The sequence below is a fragment of the Drosophila subpulchrella genome, chromosome X (assembly GCF_014743375.2).
Source record: "Drosophila subpulchrella strain 33 F10 #4 breed RU33 chromosome X, RU_Dsub_v1.1 Primary Assembly, whole genome shotgun sequence".
In the NCBI taxonomy this organism is placed as follows: domain Eukaryota; kingdom Metazoa; phylum Arthropoda; class Insecta; order Diptera; family Drosophilidae; genus Drosophila; species Drosophila subpulchrella.
The window spans coordinates 14310774-14331365 of record NC_050613.1 but is presented as its reverse complement, the minus strand read 5'-3'; the positions used below and the strand labels follow the sequence as shown (position 1 = coordinate 14331365).

The 20592-nt window shown below is 36.8% G+C and overlaps 1 protein-coding gene across 1 annotated transcript in view; it reads right to left on the bottom strand.

The window, feature by feature from the left end:
- LOC119558289 (neurogenic locus Notch protein) overlaps positions 1 to 20171 on the bottom strand; it is a 41654-nt gene extending 21483 nt beyond the window's left edge. Inside the window, exons 1-2 of the mRNA XM_037871674.1 lie at positions 19329 to 20171; positions 5320 to 5410 (exon numbers count right to left, since the gene is read on the bottom strand). Of these exons, the coding sequence (XP_037727602.1) occupies positions 5320 to 5410; positions 19329 to 19488 (251 nt within the window). The 5' untranslated portion in view covers positions 19489 to 20171. The remainder of the gene's footprint in view (positions 1 to 5319; positions 5411 to 19328) is intronic.
- Positions 20172 to 20592: the final 421 nt, after the last annotated feature.

Sequence of the window (20592 nt, the reverse complement as noted above, 5' to 3'; positions counted from 1 at the left end):
ATTTTTGCACAATTTATTCCATTTGTCTGTACTTTAAAAAAGCTTTTATTAACTGCGCTTAAAAAAAAATGTTGCCCAAAACTGAGAAGTGAATAGAACAATGGAGATGATCTGTGGCGAGAAGAGGGGAAAATATATGAAGGTACCGAGAGCACACTTCTCGCATTACATGTACTCGGTTTTTCAGTTTTTCAGTTTTCGGCTTTTGCTGAGACGTGTTTTTCACGTGAAAATGTGCTCGTTTTTCCAGCCGCAGGTGCAACACGCCCAAATACTCGTTCACATACTCCTCGGTTCCCGATTCTTCCTATCCCTGGGCCTTTATCTATCGCTTCCTTTCACCCAGACATTTCGTGTGGTATTTGCTTAGCTGTCCAAGAACAATGGGAAAAGGGAGGACAGAGTGGAAAAACGAACTGAACTGAAATGAAGTGAAGTAAAATGCGTGACCCCGGCTCACTAACAAATTTTACACCCAACAAATTTCCTTTCCGTTCTGTTTCCATCCATATAGCACCTATATACATATATCTATCTATCTATCCATCCATCCATTTCCAGCTGTTGTTTGCGGAGAGATTTAAGGTCTTCTTCGGTTCTGTTTTTGTTTGAATTCCCATTGTCCGTTGAGCAGGTAAAAGAAAGGCATTTTCTGACACTGGTCCGTCAAATGATTTCCACAGGTTCCAGTTTCCAGGTACCGAAACATATACCTGATATCTTTCCCCAAATTTGTTATACAGAACTCCCGATTTTATTAAGCTTTTATTAGTTTAAGAAAGCGGAAAACCGTCTTATCAACATGAACCATAAAAACGTTTTTATGATGGGCTGTTTCACTTTGTCAATCTTGTTTGTTTTATGCAAATGACGATCAATCCGAACTGTCGCCAATAAAAACTATCTTTATGCAGTCAGCTTGAAAATTTTAAATTTAACCTTTTGATAATAGCATAAAACCCCATTGAGCATTATCATAAAAGTGACCAACCGAACCCAACAATGTTTTGTCATTAAATTTCTGGTATGTGGTATACTTTGCCCAAAAGCTATTATAATAAATGAAATGCTTTTAGATATTTAAGTCATTTTTTAGAAAGGGTTTTCAAAAAATTATCAATATTTTCTCACCAAAAATCGAAACTAAATGGTTATCAAAAAGGATTTGGCATTTTAAGTAGAAGGTTGGTTAGGCATTTTCCTAAAACAATCTTTAAGAAACACACATCTCACAGATTTATGGGATGTTGGCTTTCTTATATCAAAAGCTCATATTACAACAGCTAATAACACAAATGAGCAGGCAATTTGTACGAGTTGTATGAGAGTTACAGAAAAGAGGTGCCCCCACCGATATTTCGATATGTGATTGCCCGACTTATGGATATGGTGTGATGAAATGATTTGTCGTCGGCAGTAGAAGAAAAACCAAAGGTATTTCCATATATGCATAATTAGGAGATGTAAGCCTGGGAAAATCTTTCATTTCAGTTATGAGAAGACAAAGCTCAGATTTATGTAATGCATCATTCCACATTCGAATAATTAACATTATGCCTTCTACGCTTCTTCTCGTCGCCCATCAAGCAACCGACCAACCATCCAACGATCCATCCATCCATCCAACCATCCATCCAACCATCATCATCAACTTGGTCTACCATCTTCAGCGTTTCGTGAGAATGCGCAACTTAATTGAGTTTCAATAAAACGTTTTAATTTGACCAAAGAGAGAGGCAACGAGACCTGGCTAAAGGAATTTTGTACGCCAACGCCTTGACTGCAAAAATAAAAAAGTAAATAAAAAAATACGATAAAAACAGAGCACAAACACACAAAAGAAAAGGGAGCAAAGGGTCTCCACTTGAAAAATGTAAAATGCAAGCGGAATGCACAATAAATATTCGCTACGCTTTTCGGGTAGCCAAGATCTCATGGGATGGGCCTCGAACTCCTCGCTCTCCTCATCTCGAGACCCTTGTTTCTTCGGAGCTTGTGTAACACAGAAAAGCAATCAGAGCAGGTTGCAAACAAGTTTTATATTTTCTTCTTCAGCCCGAACATCCGAAGGATGTTCTCATATATATATATATATAGAGAGAGATATATGTATAATAAAAATGGCTGCCGCAAGTTAAATGTGTCATCCCAGCACAGATGAAAAGTTGGCTTTTCCATTGTCATTTCCAGACCATAGAGCATAGAGCATAGAGCATGGAACATCGAGCCCCATGGCCAATGTGCTTAATGATCAGTTAATTAAAGTAATTGCAGCCTGGAAATGCTTTTCCCCCTTTTTTCACTTTTCGAGAAGAAAAGAAAAGAAATGAAAAGACAAGACATGAAAAGAAAAGAAAAGAAAAGAACAAGAACAAGAAAGAGGAAAAGGTAGAAAGCAGAGAACATTTTCAAGTGCAAAGCGTGTGAGCCAAGAGTTCAAATAAAAACGTAAATTATTCTCCTGCGGTGAGTGTTTGTGTGTGTGAGAGCATTTAGAAACACGCACACACACACATGCGGTGCCTGAAAACAAAAGACTTAGGCAACGAACTTTTCCCACTCGATGGTTAATTCACTTTCTGGGGATTAAATACGTCTGAATATAAATGCTTCAAATCGATTTAACTCAAAACTGTTTAATTAGGTACCACTTTAATCGGTTTTACTTGATATGTACCAAAATCGGCTATCAAGAATTAAATTATCAAAAATAGACTATCAGAACTCAACGATCCTGGTGTTTTACAACAAAATACTTGGTATGTGGCTTTCTTTTGACTAAAATGGTTATAATAATGAATGAAATTATTCTTTCTTATTAAAGCTTACATTTCGAATATTCATTTACGAGGCATTGAGTTTATTTCCTCATTAAATGTACTGCCACAATCAATTCCAGCTGATCTCGTTTGTATTCTAAAACAGTGCAGCAGTTGCAATGGCTGATCAGTTGCCTTTTTTGATCGGCAAGATCTTGGCGTTCGTTGTAAACAGAGTTTTCTAGCCATTCCCCCGCGGGATCGCTCCATGGAGAGACTACGACTACTACACATGTCAACCGATCCTGGCCCGCTCTTTCTTTAACTATCTTTGGGCAATTACATAAAAGCGCTTGGCTCTTAGCCTAAAACTGCGAGATGCCAGGCTAAGTCTTTTTTTTCTCTTGTTTCGTTTATATATTTTTGTGGCAACTCTTGGATCTCGGGGATCCGTGGGTTATTTTATTTTGCTTTTTCGCCTTTTAGCTCTTTCCTCGGCTGCCTTGCCTTGGTTTTGGTTTTTGCGATGATCATCAAAGGCACGATCATGCCAATGGCCATGTGTATATGTGCTGCCCTCTCTTTCTTCAAGACATTTTTTTTTTTTTGGTTTTTTGTTTTTGATTTGGCGATAAGATCGCTTTGAACTTTTGTCTTGAGCTTGAGCTATTAGAGCTGATTTTTTCGGTCTTGTGGTCTTGTGGCCAACTGATCCTCGGATCGTTTTCGGCTGATCCATGCTGATCCATTTACCACATTTTCTTGATTTGGAATTGCTCTGGTTGTTTTGTGTCGTTGGCTTTTCCCTCTATTTGCTGGCCAAAAAGCTTAGCTTTTATTTGGCTTTTACGATCGCTTTTCCGCCTGCCAGCTTGTTTGTTTAATTGACTTGATTGCCAACAGTTTGGTTTTCATTTTGAGTGAACCGACCACGACACAACTGTTTTTTCAATTTTTTCTTTTCCCCTCATGTCAAATGTCATGTAGTCTGCGGCTCAATTTTGTCACTGCCATCTCAGAACAATGAGTTTGATTTATATGGCAAAAGAGCCAACAAAAAAGGCGAAGAAAAAGCGTTTCTTACTAGCGGTTTATGACATGTTAATGAGCAGCATCTCTCGAACGACCACGCCCCCCTTTTTTTGGCGGAAATTTCTTTTGATGTATGAAACAGCATTTTATTTTCTCCATCTTTTTTGATGAGTCAGTGAGCCGAACATCAACAAAGGCGAAAATAATGGTAAATAAAAGTGAATATTTAGCGCGAAACATGAGAGAAGATTTAGAAATGCGTCGATACTTTACGATTTATTGACTAATGGTTGTTTGAAATTTTATTAATATTATAATTTCGGGAATAAGAAAATCTAACGATTTTAAAAAGTGGAATTCTGTATATTGTATAAAAATATTTTGTAAACAAAAACTCTGAAAATGTAATTTATTTAGACCCACAAAATTAATTGTATGTTCAAAATATTATCAATTCCCAACTCTACTGATGTCATAAAAATAAAGTGGATCGCTAAAAATAGTCGAAGCATGAGTGTACGCCTCGAACTGCTTGGAATGCAATTCGATCTTAACTTTTTGTGAGTTCTTGCAATGAGTTTTTCGTTAATTATGCCATGTAGGTTTGCTCGGCCCGCTTCACAGACTCGTAAAAATTGTTGACGACAGTCTGTCAAAATATATGGATATAGCGATCGTTTCACCGACTCGACCCGACTCTCCGGCCAGACTGGACTCTCTATTTATAATAACTCAAACAGAGTTATGCGTTGCGTACGTGCCGTTTGTTTTGGGCCGCATTTGATTTATTGCAAAGACAACAGAGGGAAATAGACAAAAAATCGAAAAGAGAGATAAATAAAAGACAACATACGGAGGAGGAAACAAAATACGAACATCGAAATACGAGGCGAGTGAAAATCATGCGAACGGGGCTAAAGGCACGAACCAGAGACTCCCAGACTCTCGTTTAGGTTCAAACCGATTTGCCAGGAATGTCGCTCGACAACGAGCCCGATTTGATTCGATCCGCAGAAGAGAAGACTGCAGACTGAAGACTGAAGACTGAAGACCGGAGACCAGAGACCAGAGACCGAAGACTGCAGACCGCAGACTAAAGACTAAAGATTGTGCGGGCGCTTTTGTCTGGCCAAACAACAACTTCCCTCCTTTTGTCTAGACGAATTTCGAGTTAAATTAAACAGAGTACACACACAAAAATCCCTTGTCCTTGAAGTTGAGCTCTTGATTGACATATGCAAATGCCGCCAAGACTTAGGACGCGAACTTTTACCCTTCTGGAGGTACGAATATAATTTATGTGCTTTAAACCGATTTTATTTAAGTTGTCAGGCTAATTTTTAGAATCTGTATCGCTAAACACCTTTCTGCCATAAAAATTAAATTCCTTATCATATATTGGGTGTAATTCTCAAATAGACTATTTGAACTCTATGATCCGTAGGTTTAATCAGGATATATTTGGTATGTGGCTTTCTTGTAACCAAAAGTCCTGAAACAATGTTAAAAAATCCTAAACTTTACTTACGCGCAGTAGGTTTGGCCATTGAGTTGTGTGACGCAGGTGCCGCCATTCTGGCAGCCCAAAATTGTGCAGGAATCGGACACCAACGCGGTATCTGCAAGGACAAATAGAAAAGGTTTATAATTAATAGAGGTTCATCAATAAAAAGCATTCAAATAGTGGCAGAAACAAGTAGTATTCTTAATTCTAATATCTAATGATAATAACATTTAAGCACTTTTCAGGCATTATTATTACCAGGCTTCCTATATACATTCTTATGGACACCTCCTCAACTGACCGTCCATATCTGAAAGATCATGCTAACTTGTCGCCCATTTATGTCTACTTAACATGCCACATCGTTGTAAAGAGAAGAAAGAACGATATACTTGTGGGGAGAAGAGAGAATAAAAACATTCTTGTTCTGTTTGCAGAAGATCGGGAGATCGTATATGTATCTGCCTTTTAAGGGCAAACAGGCGGCATGTCAAAGTCACCGTCTTCATCATCATTATCATCATTGTTGCCAATCACAGACAAAAAGTTCACTGCACTTGAACTGCCCAGCGCTGCAGAAAATTAGTTGGATAAGAAAACTGAAACTTGTGCAATCAAATCAAATTATTACTATGCATAAAAAATACAGACATATAAATCAAAAAAATTCAACAAAAAAAAAAGAAGGCACACAAAAATTATGCTTATTCCATTGAAAAATATCTGGCACACAAAATTAAACAAACGAAGCCGCAAACAAGCAATCCCCTCAATTTCACTTCACCTCTTCAGGTTCTGTCATCAAAAATAAAAAATAAATCAGCTATGTACAAATGGGTTCAGAAAAGTAGTAAACTTTCAAATATACTAATTTGCCAAACCTTTATTTAAAGTTATGTTTCTAGGACATATTTTTAAGTTTTAAAATTTTGAGAACAAGAAATACTTTCTTTATAACCTGAAGAAAATTTTACAAGTTTAAGAAGAGATGGATAAAAAACATAAGTAAATAGTTAAGGCATTTTATAAGAATCTATTCGCTTCATTTAAAATGTATTGCTTGCATTTAATAATTTGAACTGCATTCCCCAGCAGTTTTCACACCTCCTCTGCTATTTTTTTGCGCCCAACTGTATACATGTTTGCTAATTGGGCGTGTGGCGATTTCCTGCGATGAAAAAAAAACCAGCAAAAAGATGGAAGAGGGGTTCCTAACTCAGCTGAACTCGGTTCTTCCATGCGGTTCAGTTCATTTCGGTTCGAGGCGACGACAATAAGTTTTGATTGCCCCCGTCAGGCGGAGATAAATAAATCGCTTTGTCTGCCGAAAGGGGCGGTGGGCGGCGGGGCGTGGCACTGGGGTGGGGGTGTATATATGTATGTTCATATGTGGCGAGTGGTGGTTATACACACACAATGAGTGACCACTGTACCGCCATCCGTACACAAGCACAACTTAAATGCAAAAAGGCTTAAGTTAAAGCGCCAACTGAATGCACAAATTGAAAATTTCCAAGAAAAGGTAACGTAAGCAAAATTATTAATTAATTTTAGCAATTAATGGGTTGCTGACAACTTGTTGTATTTTTTAAATTATCAAACTGATCAATATTAGTTGATCTTTTTTTGCTATTTAACCAAAATTTCTTAATATTTATTTATTATAACAGATAGAGTAGTTTACAAAACTAAACTAACTTAAGTAGTATAGTAGTATATATATATAAATATATTATAAAATATTTATATAAAATAATATAAAAAATATAAATATTTTTATATTTCAATTTGTGCCTTCAGTAATATATTTCATATTTTTTCCAGACTAATTTTCGCTCACTGTCTGTCGTCTCCTTTAAACATTGATGATCGATGGCTTGTGGACAAGACGTGGCATAAATCTCAAAGATATAAATATGTACGTATGTATACATTTGCCTGATTAACTGGCTAATGACAATACATAAATAAAGCGGCGAGGGAAGCAAAAAAATAAGAGATAACTTCAAATTGAGTCACATCCAGTGTGTGCGCAATATTGCAGAAATTTATGCAAAAGGAAAAAATTATTGCAGCATGCGCAGAGGTTGCTCTGCATTTGATTGTCTTCGTTTGCCCGCGAGTGTGTGTGCGTTTGTTTGTAAACTAATTGACCTCAATTAGTGTAAAAAAATTAAACAGATGCAAAAACTAAAAAAAAATGCCACAAATCCAAAAGAGAAACAGATATAAATAAAACGCAGTGTCAGTGTTGTGGGTGCAGCCTCTAAAATCTGCTGATTTGGTTGGGTTACTTTACAGTTCTCATAATATTTACTAATCATTATAATCATAATGAAAAAATATTAATAAAATTTCTTAAGTATTTATTAAACTTTCTATTGCTTTGAATTGCTTAAATCTGTTTAATTTGTTAAATGTATTTAATTTTATTGTTTTTACTTTATTTAGTGCTCTAAACTATTTTTTTTGATTCTGTTAAATGAAGAATATGTGACAAAAGTGCGTACATAAAATGGACAAATGTCTGAAATTGAATTATACGGATTCCAGGTAAAGATCACACAAATGGGGACAGAGCTTAAATGTTTTTTTTTTCGAGAGGTGTGGCCGGGGGCTTATGACTCTGTTTAATTAATTTGCCGGCAGAAGGCGAGAAAGACAGAGATGGCATATGGGCACTCAACGCTTCATCGACAGAGCGTGAAAAGATTTTCAGTTTTTCAGCTAGCTTTTTTTTTACATTTTTCGTTTTCTACCTATCTGGGTATTTTTTATTGCGTGTGATTTACCGCACACATGTAAAATCAACGTGAAGTGGTTTTTGGCCCCCGGTATTTATGCGCCGTTTAAGCAGATGCCCAAGTGCACACATGCTTTTCCGCTTTTCCACCGCCGACAAATGAGCTGTTAATTGCTTGACTTGGCCCGAACCGAGTTAAGACCTAATTAAACTTGCTCAACGATATGTGTAATAGAGATTGGCCGTTTTAGTTTTGGTTTTGGTTTGGCGGGCAAATCAGGGGAATCTCTTAGAGTCACGACATTTCACAATCAACGATGAAAGCAGGCGTGACTGTGACTTGCAAATATCCGTGATATAGATCGATTAAAATGGAAAGGAAGCGACAGCAAATGTTGCTTGTAATAAAACCGAGTTATTCCTTTTTTTAAGGGGTAAATTCAATTTTTGTATAGCCTAAAAGGTTTTAAATAAATTAAAAAAGTATATATTAGTTAATTTTTAGAAATAATAAGGTTAAGGGGTACCATAAAAGTTGTCATCTACCATCTGACACACTTTGTTAGCCATAAAGCGATCGATGAACCACATGTAATTACCCCGAAAAACAATTTACATACATCAAACAAATAAAAACGACAAAAAACGGAAGCCAAGACAATAATGAAATATCTCCGCTCGTTTTTTCCTTTATAAATGGCGCTTATCGAATTTAAATTTTTCGCATTACCACATACGAAAAAAGAAACAACAATGAAAAAGTAGCAAACGCTATCAGCATAATAAGCAACATCAGCTTCGACAACTAAAACAAAAAGCAACCACACCAAACTAAAACAAGAAAAACACCAACAATCACAAAAAAAAACCAAACCACGGCCAAAAATTTCTCACGCTTTTCTCTAAGCAAAAAAAATATAATAAAAACGTATCAACAAGAATGTCAGCAAGTGAAGATATAAAATAAAATGGTAGACAAATTTTAAGGCCTTAGTTAATTCTTATTATAAACTTAGCTATTTTCTCTAATGCAGGAAAAATTATAAGGTTTTTGATAATACACACATGCATTGCAAAGGATAATTAAAAAATTTTTTGTGAATCAAATTGTAAACCGAAAGACCAGAAGCTCTTTCGACCTTATCGCCTCCATATAATACATCCATTCCGCTGGGCCCACTTTCTTATCTAAATTCAGTTCATGTTTATTCATGATTTTTTTGGCGGCAATTTCGCCACGATTTTAAATATTATATCAGTGTACTTAAAAAATATACACACTAACTATAAATCCATCCAAAAAAATTAAAAAGCCATACTTCTATAAGAAAATAAATATATTTAACAATTGTTTAGTGCTACCTATGTATGTTTATGATATTCAAATAATTTATTCACCATTTATTACTTGTTTGAGTGTTCTTCCCTAGATGTAAATCTATTCAAAATCTTTAAAGTGTGTTAAACAATGGATTGGTACAATACATTTTAAAAGGTAATATTTAATTATTTGTATTGTCAATCAAAAGATACCGTTCTTAGTTTTATAGGAGGAATCTTTTATGATCTGCCGAAATAAATATCTTTTAATTTCTTATTGATCGCTTAACCCCCGCAATATATGACTCTTTTGTTTTCCTTTTGGTGTTCTAGAGTGTTTCATTTGAAAATGATCTCTTCTTACTCGTATATTCATGCACATTTATTTGCATACATGTCTGAAGTGTATGGCGAGATGATAAAAGACATTTTCATAAACAATTTGCGTCGCAAAAAAACTGCAACACTGATAAGCTGCCAAAGAAAACGAAGCGATCATCGAACTATCATTATTTCTATGGGAATTGTTCAGAAAATGATCACAAATTGCTGCGGGGGCCAGCAAAAAATAAATACTTTGCCTACATAAATGAATGGGAAGTTGTTGGATAGAAGTACAGCTAAGGAGAAAATAATAGTGGTAGAAAATACTTCGGGTTCTATTTATATTATGATCTTTTATTTGAAAAATTAACCATGCCAACAGACAATTAAAAAAAAAGGGCCCAAAAGTAGCGAACAAAATTTTTTTTTTTAATTAACAAGGGTTAAAATATGCTATCGATATAATCGATAACTTAATAAAGCAGTTGCTTTTAGTGGGTTTTACATAAAAGCTAAAGCTTATGACTATGTGTACATGTTGTTGCTTTTATTTATTAAGTTTACATAAAGTTTGTATAAAATACATTTCTTGAAAATTAAATATTAAAAAACAATAAATATCGATTTAATCGATAATTTTTTATTTGTCAATAAACCATATTATTTAGCCCAAGATAGTAAATATATAGAATATGACCAGGCAGTGGAAAATGAGCGTCATGCAGAGGCGTTGTAACAACAGCAGCAGGCAACAAAATGCGGAAAGATTGTAAAGTGTTAATGAAAAAGTAGCCGAGATCGCTGGACAAGTGAGTAGCAAAAGGCTCGAGTGGGGGAAAAGGGGGAGTGGCACACAGGGGCGGTGGGGCGTTGGGGCGTGTAGCGGGGGCAAGTCGTAAAACGTATAAACGAGTGTGGGAACCGACGTCAACGAAACACAACGTCTCGCTCTTTCTTTTGGTCTTTTTGGGTTATGTGGCATGGAATTTTGCCTTGGCTCTCTCTTTCCCTCTCCCTCTCTCTTTCTAGCCCACTCCTATCCGTCTCTTTCGCGCCATCTATCCCCATCTCTCTCGCCCCCCGTATCTTTATCTCTGCTAACCCCTTTTGTTTGGTCCAAAGCGTCTGAAACTTTTGATAGATTAATAGGCCACTGTCGTCGGCGATAGCAAAAAAAAGAGAAAAACTGGAAAAATCTAAACAATATAAATATCTATAGAAAATTAAACTGGACTCCAGTGCTCTTCCCTATCATAACCCCAGATATCCCAGTCACTGGTTTCCCCATTCATACGTATAATTTTGGATTATTGGGGGAGGAAGTTTGTGGTTTTTGCGGTCTACGAAACTGTTATTGCAACATATGTTGAAATAGATTTTGGATTAGACGATTTTTTGTAAGGGGAAAGAAACCAAGGGGAAATGCCTGGGAATGTGGTTTATGGGTTAACTGATTGATGTCTAAATGAGTGGGTTAGGAGCAGACTTGTATATCAATTTTTAAAGGAAAAGAAGTATATAACTTAGTACTGCAATATTTGTAAATATGAACAAATGTCTTGCAAATTTAAAATAAATTACATATTATAAAAGTTTATGTTCGTAAATAAACAAAAAAATAAGGAATTCGTATTATTTGGTATTATTATACCAACAACTAACACCTTATTTTGTACTTTATTTTAAAGATTAACAATTATCATTTCTTATTAACTTAGGTTAGCAAAAACAAACCCCCGTTTTTTAAGTGGCGAGCAGAACTTTTCACAGTTGAGCGCTGCTTCCACTTGATGATCATCATCAGTCGCTGTTGTTTTCCCCCGTTTTCCACACCGACTCGCATTTTTTATTTTCCCACATGAGAAGCTCGGATGATTAGCATAATGCTTAGCCAAATGAAAGATAATATTATGAGAATAATTGACCTACCCGACGATGTAATTGAGTGCATGATAAGAGGGGGTGGAAAATGTGTTCTGGGAGTATGGAAAACAGCCCTCGGGAAAGGACACACAGCTGCAGTTGTAGGTAATCTATATATCTATGTATGTATTTTGGTAATTCAAGTGCACTCGAAAACATATGCGACACTTTGACAAAATCCGCCCTCGCTGGGGAAGAAATATATTTAAAATATATCTAGAGAGAGGGAGGAGCCAGAGTTCAAGAGGTCGAGGCTGTAGGAAATGCGCGCCAAACTGAAAAAAGGCCACGCAGGCGCACAAACAAAAAGGGTTGTTGCTCGAAAATCCATAAAAATAATGGCATATGAGTGATATTGTACGGAGTCCCGCCGCCTCTCTTTCACTCCTCTTGTGTATACTTTAAATAAACTGAAGCATTTAACACTTCCGGCAGACAACAAACCAGCGTGTGAATGTTTAGTTAAAGTTCGGAAAAGGGAACAAAAATGTGGAAGAAAGAAAAAAGTCAAAGTCTTCGATTCATATTTACTTTCCGCCTCTGTTAATTTGTCACCAGAGATAGAAATGATAGTTCTTCTGGCGCCGCCGAGCCAATGGCCTTATGCAAATGTCGCGCAGGTTGCAAGTGCTAAGGGAAAAGCCAAAGAGAAAGAGTCTGAAAATCCAGAAGATGCATCGGAAAGATATGCCTAATCAATGCTAAGTGATCGTTCGGTTGAAGTAGAACCGAGATGCTAATGATCGTTGCATTAGAAATACCAGCAGCAGTGGCCTTAAAGAGTTGCTCGAAATTCCCCATACACTATCCCTTTATCATAAAAATGTTGTAAACATAGTAGTTACTTTTTAAAAATATTCTGTTTATTTATATTTATTTATTTATATAAATATTCTATTTATTTATATAAAACCTTAAAATTTTAGATAAGCCACTTTAAAACATCGATTAAATGTATAAAACAACCAAAATATTATTTTTATTATCCAATATCAAAAATCCAATACAAATAGGTATATTATTTTATTTAAATTGCATTTTTAAGTTTTTTTTTTTAATTTAAGTTCCTCACTTTGTACACATCCTAATTTTTGCTGGGAGGAACCACCAGCCATAACAGAGTACATCCTTTTTGTACTTCCTTGAGATTCCCAAAAGCATCTCAAGTACTTTAGAGCCAACAACTGTCAGATGCTTGAAATTTGAGATACATTTTCAAGTGGCAGCTTGAAGCATGTGTTTATCCCAGTGTTTGTGTATCCTGCAGTTTTTAAGGTATTTTTTATTTTGTTAAGTATCTGTCGTGGTATCTAGTTACCTTACATTGTATCCATTACTCTTCAGATGTAAACTTAATGGAACAAAACCATGTTTTACATCTCGATATTAAGCAATTCCCAGTTAGCAGTTAATTCCACATATGTACATAGTCTTAAAAGGTTTTGGGTAGATGCATCGTTCGTATCTTTATTATTGTGGAATGATTGCCATCTTTATGAGGCGCAATTCTTCGGATGCATCTTTTAGGGTTCTAAGGCTCTTGGGACCACCATGAATTGTATCATTTCGCCATATCATCCCGTATCTTTTGGCAGTGCGTTTTTCATCGACCTCCGATCGTTATTATTATTATTATGCAAGCCAAAGTATCTATGCATCTCTTAAAGTCAACCACTCACTTGAGCTTGGACCGATCTCTATTTCTCCCCCTACAGATGGTTCTCAAACACGCATATGAGAAGGAAGACGGAGAAGGAGACGGATAAAGAAGAGATAGAGAAGGAACAGGAGGAGGAGGAGGAGGAGATGGAGAAAGAACAGAAGACAAAGTCGTAGCAATTTCAGTTTCAACTTGAGAAGACGACGAGCACACGATCGGCGACTGTCGTCGATCCGCTCAAGTGTATATAATGATGATTGTCATTTTTCATTGCCTCCTCCAAAACAGGATAGAAGACGGGAAAGAGACGGCTATAGATTGAGGGAAAGAGAGGGCAGAGAGCCGAGTCAGCTTGGCCAAGAAGTTTCTATGCCAACTGATTGCGTTTGCCCAGGAAATCGTAAATTTCTTTAATGGCACGACAAGAGCCAAGAAAAAAATTTTCTAAATATATTCGCAGCAAACACAAGCAATTTTACAATTATTTTGTATTTTTGGATTTATTTTATTTTTTTAATGTAAATGGAATTGTTCCCAAACAACAAAGCAATCTAATCACAAAAAGGTATAATCATAAAAACAGTCCCCTAGAAATTAAAAAAAAAATGATTTCGCGAATTCTTTAGCATCTTTGCCCTATCTAATTGTAGTTCCCGCGAATTCTTCAGCATCCAGATAGGTTAATATTAACTAATATTTACAATCTGTTGACAAGACAAGGCAAAAAATAATAAAATATTCGCGAATTCTTCAGCATCTATTCGTGGTGGTACCTACAATTTTCTATTTTAAAGACCAAGTGAGAGAGCTGGTTTTATAAGAGTCGGAGCTGATTTCATGGCAACATAGCGTGCATTTGCGACGGGGGATTTCCAGGGGGCGTGGCAGGGGCCCAGCCTAAAAGCCCAAAAGCCTGGAAGACAAGAAGAGACCGGGCCAAAAGCGAAGGAGAGAAACCAAACCAAACCAAACAAGACACTGTGGGCAATATCTTTAAAAATCGCTGTTGGTGTGTGTGTTTCTGAGGGGGGAAAAGGGGCGGGTCTGGGTCGAAAGGAGGGGTTCTTCTGAGGTTGTCAGCCTTTTTTCTTCTTTTTTTGTGGTATCTCTCAGATACTTCTACTTGGCGATCGCGTTCGCGTTCAAGAACAAGCCACACAAAGGAGAGAAGACCAAAGAGACCAGCCAAGAAAACCCAAGAAAAAGAAAAGAAAAAAAAACTAAAAACTTGTTCGGTCAGTGCGTTCGTCGTCTCTGTTGTTGTGTGTATCTTGTATCTCCCCGTCTTGGCTCAAATTGTGGATGTGTGCGAGTACCTGTATCCATATAGATATACCGACTCGAAATGTACATGTGTTGGCCATAAAGAAAACTCATTAAACTGGCCATGGCAGAAAGAGTAAGTCAGGGCGCACTAATTCGCCTGGCCATCATTAAAAGTCAATAAAAGGCAAGAAGAGAAGAGTCAAGTCAAGTCAAGCCAAGCCAAGTTGAGCCGAGCTGAGATTTAGAATCCATACAAACCATGGATTTTTGTAAGCGGATTTAATTGCAGCCGACACATGTGAGGACTGTTTTCATAATTAGTTTGGCCAGCTAAACATTACACATATATAGCATATCTATAGAGAAGAAAACCTCAATTCATTCGACGGCCATTTGAGGCATTTTCCCAAGACAAAACTTGGAAAGTAGTTGTCAACATACACTGGAGAGAGATGGGCTGGGAAAATGATTTTCATGTTTATGCAATGACTATGGGAACAAATAACAAATATCAGAAAAGACAGCAAAGTGCGCAAAAAAACATTGCGAATTTCCGGAGAGAAGAGTTAGGGGGCATCCTACACATTGGCAAACCGAATTCTACCTGAAAAACCTTGCCAATTCTGGTTTCAAAGGTGTGTCCCGAAAAACAGGATCGCGTTCGGGATCGGGATCGGGATCGTCTGGAACGGAACTGCTCTGCCGTATATCCAATGCCATATCAAGTGACCAGGCAACAAGATTCCTCTCGTCTCCCCACTTTTTTCTCTTTTATTTTACTTTATCATTTACAGGTTTTTTGTTTTTGGCCAGGCGAAAGGCAAGGAGTAACAGCAGATTTAACACTTGAGAAATTAGCCGATTTCATATACCGTTTTTTAATTAAGTCTTCTTAAGTTACTGATGGGAAAGTTATATATATTTTCTTCTTTTTTTTGGGTCTTCGTCGGCGGCGTCGATTAATTAATAAATGCGACAGTAAATGGTCGATAAGTGGTTGTCTCAAATTAATTGAGACGGCGAAATAAGAGAGACTTTCACAATAATCTGGGCTTTTAAGTGTCGCGTCCTTGGAAAAGGGCTTAAAGTCGTGAGAATTGGCCTGGTTTTTTATTTCGGGTGTAATAAATGCATTTCAGTCGTATTTTTTGCGATTTATTGATTAACCTATGTTAATACATATTCCCGAATTGCTTTTCAATTATCGAATGCTAAGTAAACATCAATTTATTATACAATGTTCGCTTAATGTGTTTATTTTTAATTGAACAAAACGGAATCGCTAGGAATGTTGTCTGAGCATTTTTTATGGTAAATTTATGTATGACTTATTCAAATTTCCTTAATGAGAAATGCATGATAACTGAGATTACTTGGTGAATTTTTTAACGATCTCTAGTCGAACTTTAATTGATTTTGCAATATGCAAAAGGGGATTTGGTGTAAGAGATTTTGACCTTTCCAAAGTGTATTAATATTTGCACCCCTTTAAAGGTTACGTTTTAAGTAGTCATCTGATGTACACATTTCTTAGTAATAAATCTAGATGGTCTCCTACCCTCATCCTCTAGCCGATCCTTCAATTTAAGTGCTCCCCCCCTACCCCATTTAATTGTATTTCCATTAAATTTAGTTGCAACTTTATGTGGATGATCCATTCCGATCATAAAATGCACATTTTACGACCCATAACCATGGTTATGCAGCGCTATGAATACCGACTCTATGCGCCTGGGTCATATGGTATTTATATAGTATTTATACTGGGAGTCTAGGCGAGGGCTAATTAAGGAACCGTCGTGTGCGTGACTTACGAAAGTCAAGAAATGTGTTTTTGGTTTTCCTACTTTTTTTGTTTTTGGGGTGCCCACAGGATATACAGGAAATAGCTGAGAGAGCGGGAAAAAGATACAAAAGTATCTGAAGCGATACTCTCTCTCACATATTTCCCCCTCTCACTCGCTCACTATACCATACCATACTATACTATAGTACTATGTATATATCGTAATTTGATCTTTGAGCAAACAGCAGAAAGGACGCGCATGTGCAATATGCCCAGGATTCAGGGGTTGCTCCTGCCTTTCCTGCTGTTTCACTTTTGGCTCCAGGAGCCCAGCTGTCGTTTATTCCTCCTATGCGCTACACATCCTATAGAGTCCCTTTTGCCCCGAGATATGATGAAATCGAATGCGGTGGTTGTTGGTCCCCGAAACCGTTACGTGCCACATTAAGCCTGCAAAAAAATAATACCCTAAATTGGTGGCTAAATGCAGGCGTTCGATCGCACAAAGTTGAACAAACTTGGATTGGAGCAAATGGGGCGTAAATTTGTGAGAACTTAATATGCACAAAAAAGGGAAAATAAATCTCAAGTAGTTCGTTTTTAAAACGAATTCCTTTAGTCAGTTTTCAAGTTTATAAACCAAATAAAATGGAAGTCTACTTAGGGTTTCTTAGTGATCTCTCAAGGCTTCTTATTCTCATTTAATTATCAAATAATTTTTTGCAAATTGTTCCGATTGTAATTTTGATTAACTCAATTTCCACCATCATTGGCCACCTATAATTCGAAAAACAAAGGTTTGTTTCTATCCGTGTATAACTCTCTATATGATAATTCATTTTATAGTTTTTCTTAGTCCATTTATTTACTTTTTACTACCACTTCCTTTTGCTAATTTCTTGCAGCTGAGAAATGCAAATGTTTTGTCGGCTCGCAAAGATCACACGATCGCCCATGGCTAATAAACCCAGAAAAAAGAGTTTAGGAGGCGGAAACCCGAGCTCAGGAAATGCCTAGGTAAAAGTTATAAACATAATAGTTCAATGATCTTCAGTTGCAGCTGTGAAGAAACAAACAGTGAGTGAGTAAGAATGAAATTCCTTTGTGTTCAGGGAATAGAATTTTGGTAACGATTATTTAATTGCTGGGATATCAGATGCACTGATTGATTGATCTTTAGACCCAAAAATAAAGAACTAGAAGATTTCTTAACAATTTTTTAATCATAGCACTTATAAAAGAATTACAAATGTACGCTTATGGCAATTTGAAAATTTGAATATATTATTGAATTTTATTTAGTATGATATAAGGGTTCTTCAGCTTAAATATTAGTTTGAAATGTGTTTATCAATTCGTGAGCTGCATTTCCCCACTTTCTCATCGCTGAGCCCAGAATTCCGCCTAAAAGATTTCGAGTTCCGTGGAAAGTTGACATTTTACTGAGGCAATCGACCCTAAGTACACCTACAACCGATCCGATCCGGTATTTACTCAATGATTAGACAACGGCCGTTCCATATGCAAATAGCAAGCCAAATACCAGTTGTCAAATAAAACCCTATATGTACATATATGGCATATATCATGCGGAGGGTTCACCTCCAAAAGTTGGAAAGGAAGTTGTCCACTCGAAAAACAAATAGCTCAGAAAAAACACAAAGGAAAATGTACTGGCAAAGAAAAATATGCCTTTTGCCGACGGTAAAAACAGTCTTTTTTTATTATTTTACTTGGTCGGTTGTCTTTTTTTTCGAAAAGGTGGGTTTTCAAATCTGAGAGCGCATGCGCAGTCAGCAGAGAGCGAAGAAGAGGAAGAACGAGTAACAGAGAGAGAGAGAGAGAGGAAGCGAGAGAAACCAGAGAGAGAGAAAAAAAACGACCACCTGTCCGAAAACTGACAACAAAGCGAAGCGAAGGAAGACAGCGAAAAGGAAGCGCGGTGAACACAAGCCACATAAAGGAAGGCAACGAAGGAGCAGCGCAAAAGGGAGTCGGATGAAGAGGGGGCGAAAGGGGAGCGGGAAAAACACAGAGGGCATATTTTTAAGAAGTTTTAGAGCTGCATTCATCGAGATTCGAATTCCCCTGCAGATCCTTAAAGTTAAGATCATAAATGGTATGGTTTTATAATGTTTATAAGATCTGTGTTTTTATCATTATTTACAGAAATTAAACTAATAGAACCACCAAATTAAATAATAGGTTTCTTATTTATGAAAAATGTAAACGATTTTAATAAAGTAAACCAGTCAATGATTAAGGAAGGTATATAAACCTAACATGAATAATATTTAATGTGTAAGAATATTTATATATAGACAAAATATAATGATGATGGTTTGGAAATATATATTAAGGGCAGATATGTACGTTATAAGAAGTTGCCTGTTAAAGGTAATACAATTGGAACTAATTTGTAACCCTTTTTGGCAGATCAAAGCTTTGGTGGTTAATGCAGTTAAAATTTCTTAAGTTAAAAGAACATTCCATTCGGCTGTTCTAGTTTAAAATGATAAGAAGTAGAAGTAGATTAAAGGGTTTTTTAGTTACTTAAACTTAAAATTCGCTAACTTGAAGGTTCTTGCACGATAAATCGGAAATGAACAGGAACAGGAGTTCTTAATAAATCCACTCAAAGGTGTAAAGTTTTATAAAAAAGGAAGTCTTAATTTGATATTCGAGTGGGTTTAAACTAGGGTCTAGGAAAAACTAAAAGAAGTAACCATGTAGTGGTTCCAAACCATAAAATACCATATAAAACTAAGTAGTATTGGCTCTATTTATAGATGTTCTTGGTGTATAAGCCCGGGAGTCGGCTTAAACCCCTTTCTATTAATATAATACAATATAGGATCAACTAACACCCAAAAGTGTTTCGATTTTTATAAGTTTTGGGAGTATAAAACCGTTTTTTAGAGCCCTGGAATTTCTGTTTGTGCGCCCACCCCATTTTCTCGCGTCTTTTGCTATGTCCCCGTCATTCTAAGCGGCGTCTCCGCTTTACTCACCAGTTCCGCGGACGGTGTTTGGCAAATTCGCAAACGCCAGCGTCAGCAGCAGCAGAGGCAGCGACGCCGGCAGCGACGCAACGGCGTGCATTTTGTTAATCCAACAACAAATCCAAGTGTTTGGTGCGCGACTGCGACGTCGGCTGCGCTGCGATTGCATTGTAATCCAGTTTTCCAGTTAACCACTTTTCCAGTTTTTCACCTCTTCTCTGCGCTCCTTTCCTCTTTTCCGTTTCTTTTCGGCTCTCCTCTTTGGTCTCTCTTTGAGGATGTATTTTTGAGGATATTTTTTAAATTTAAATGTTTTCTTTTTTTCTAAGCGGTTGTTTCTCTATTTTATAGTTTTAAACTTTAGGACTTAAAGCTTTATTTGATCAACTAAGAGGAGGCACTCTCCCGACGACGGCGACATTTTCCGTTTTGAAACATTAAAAAAAATGCCAAAAAAACGCTATTTTTTTGTGTATTTCTTTATTTATTTTTTGTGAGGATCGAGCAGAAATTCAAATTCAAACCGACGCCGCACGCTTGCGTATTGCTCTCTCCCTCTCTCGTTTCACTCTCCTTCTCACTCACACACACGCGACTCGAGGTAGATACACTTTTCGAAAAATCCTTGTTTCTTTGCTTCTTCTTCTTCTTCGCTCTGTTATCCCTTCCACAAGAACTCCTTTTTCAGCGGCTTTTCTTGCTGCGCCATTCTCAATTTGTGTTGTTTTTCTATATCCTTTATTCTTTTGGTCGGCTTTCCTTGCGTGCACTCACTTTCAAAAAAAAATAAAACTGTGTTGTGTGTTTTCCAGGTTCCTCAGACTTTTACGCTCGTCCGCTTTCACAACCGTTTCGTCCACTCAAAAAAACCGATCTGTTCGAAACGGCGGTGTGACCGGCCGCTGGCGAAAAAAGAATACCGCCTGCCAAGCGCCATCTTGTTGGCGCGCTTCTTCGAACACAGCCAGATCGGTTCAAGAATAAATAGAGGCTTGGGAGGGTGTGTGCGCTATGTTAGGTTGGTGTATCGACTAAGTGGGAGGGTGTATCCGATATACCGGGAGGGGTCACCCTAAAAATAATTGTTTTTAAATTCTTTATTATTTTTCGAAAGAAAGACATTTTCATTTTGTAGAAATTAGCTCTTTATAAATAAATAAATAAGTTTTGTAGAATTTATTGATTATTTTTTATTTTACTAATACTGCTGAAAAATTGACAAATTGAATGGAAGCTAACTTTTTTTACAAAACAATTTCGTTTAAAACTGTTT